The 2500-nt window shown below is 32.0% G+C and overlaps 1 protein-coding gene across 1 annotated transcript in view; it reads right to left on the bottom strand.

Annotated features, from left to right (window-relative positions):
* Positions 1-2475, bottom strand: part of LOC113818034 (uncharacterized) — a 3261-nt gene extending 786 nt beyond the window's left edge. Inside the window, exons 1-2 of the mRNA XM_027370194.2 lie at positions 2366-2475; positions 135-181 (exon numbers count right to left, since the gene is read on the bottom strand). Coding sequence (XP_027225995.2) covers positions 135-181; positions 2366-2438 — 120 coding nt within the window. The 5' untranslated portion in view covers positions 2439-2475. The remainder of the gene's footprint in view (positions 1-134; positions 182-2365) is intronic.
* Between the last annotated feature and the right edge of the window lie 25 nt (positions 2476-2500).

Here is a 2500-nt window from a genome sequence, read left to right as displayed (position 1 = left end):
TGCGAAGAATGCCACGATATTTCATCAAGGCGTATAGGACGTGCAGGGCATTATCAAGGACCTAGATTGTCGAAGGATATCTTCGTCAGTATTTCTCAATCGAGGAAAAGGCGCTTTGTGACCGTGCAACTCACCAGTGCGGCCAACGCCAGGAAAAAGATCGTCCTCATTTTGATTTGCTCTGTAATGGATTATTCAGGAAATTAAAATATAAGTAATAATAATAATGATGATGATAATGATAATGATAGAGATAGCGATAGTTATGATAATGATGATAATCATAAAGATAATAACTATGATGATAATAGTGATAATAATAACAATAATAATAATAATACTATCATAATGATCATACCAATACAAATACTAATAATGATAAGAATAGTAATGATAATGGTGAAAAATATAAAAACAAAAATAAAAATGATTATGATAATAATAAAGATATGATAGATACTACTACTAATAATAATAATAATAATGATACTTATAATGATAATAATAATTGTGATGATAATAATAAGGACAGTGACAATGATAGAAATTATCATTACTATTATCATCATTGTCCTTATTACTATTACTATATAGTATTAATAATGTTGATTAAAATTGCAATTAGTAGTAATAGTATAATGATATTGATAATAATAATAATGATATAAAAATGAAGATGAAATTCATGATAATTACAACAAGACCAACTAATACCACTGAACGACCTTTAACAGCAATGATATAATGAGTAATTACGTGACTGTATCTATAATGGTTTCAGTAAAGGGAGTTGACACCATGATAATGGGAACAATTATGCAAAGATTAATAGCGAAAAGGATATTGATACTATTAACATCACTAGCGACGCTAGTGGCGAAGACACTAATGACGCTAATAAGGAGATACTATTTATGATAGGGACAGCCTTAATGAAACTAATAATAATGATAATAATAATATCAATGATGATAATAGTAATAACAATAAAAAATAATATTAATAACAATAATTAAAATAATAATAATAATGATTATCATTATCATTATCATTATTATATCAATAATGAAAATAATAATAGTAATAATTGTAATAATAATAATATATTTAATAATGATAATAACAATAACAATAATCATCATAATGATAACATTGATTATAATAACACAGATCATAACAACACTAATAAAGATTATAATGATGACGATGATAATAATAACTATATTGATATATTGATCATAATGATAATAGTAATGATGATGATAATGTTAATAATACTGATAACAATAGCAATGATAATGATAACTAGAAGAGGCAAACTGGTGGCATAAACATGACCTTCTTGGTGGAGGTAATAAAGGAAGTGATAACAATAATATGCCATCTTTTCCGGTGGCACTTAGTGTGTCGCGAGACGCGACGCGACACCAAAACCTGTCTCGTGATCGGAGGTGAGACAGGCCTCTAAGCTCCGCCCATTTCTGTGACGTAATGGAAATGATCGCGGTTGACGGCTTGCTATTTTACTGTACTGGTTATTTTTCTGACAGGTATACAATATTTTGGAATAGGATATCCAAGATGGCTTTTGATAGCTTATGGTGGGTAGTGCGGTGTTATAGATATCCAATAAAAGTACGAATATGCATGAAATATCCGAAGTAGGAGGAATGCAGCTGGCAACTCGATAAATGTTAACCGCCTGCTCGATTCCTGTCGCGCTAGAGGCGGCGCGTTTCTTGTAACCACTGGAAAATATGGCAATAGTTACCCTGTGTGTAGGGTTCACTGATGCAATCATTCTAAAAATTCCTGGATCCGGATCATGATCCGGATCACCATCAGAAATTAATGACAGCTTAGTTAGACTAAGCCACACCTCTGGTAAAAACTTAATTAAAAATCTGTTCATATTTTTTGAGCAGCATTTGCAATAAGGATAACTCAGTCATAAATAAATACATGGATCCGGATCATCAGTAAAATTAAATGGAATATAAGTTAGGTAAAGGCACACCTGGTGAAATATCTTCATAAGTTTTTGAGTTATACTATTAACAAAAATAAACAAACTAGCAACTAAGTAATTAACCAAGGCTACCAAAAACATAACCGCGCTGGCGGAGGTAATGATAAGATGATAATTATGACAACATTGATTATAATGATAAAGATTATAACAACATTAATGATAGTGATAATGATAACTATAGCAATAATAATAATAGTAATGATAATAACAGTAGTACTGGTGAGAGTAATAATGACAGTAAAACGATAACAATAACACTCCTAATAGTAATGCTTATGATAATAATAGCTATCAGGCCGCGAAGGTAAAAGGTAATTTTAACGACAAACTGACCTGCTGGCGAGCGAGAAGTGCCAGGTAGTATACCGTCTGGAACCTCGCTCGCGTCTGCACCGTCAGGTAGCATCGGAGCCTTAATAAGCAGCGGCGTCAGGGGGCGAAGCCCCGCCCATCAACACCTGTGGAGTT

Source organism: Penaeus vannamei, chromosome 18, assembly GCF_042767895.1.
Source record: "Penaeus vannamei isolate JL-2024 chromosome 18, ASM4276789v1, whole genome shotgun sequence".
Taxonomy (NCBI): Eukaryota; Metazoa; Arthropoda; class Malacostraca; order Decapoda; family Penaeidae; genus Penaeus; species Penaeus vannamei.
This window is presented reverse-complemented; position numbering and strand designations above follow the sequence as displayed.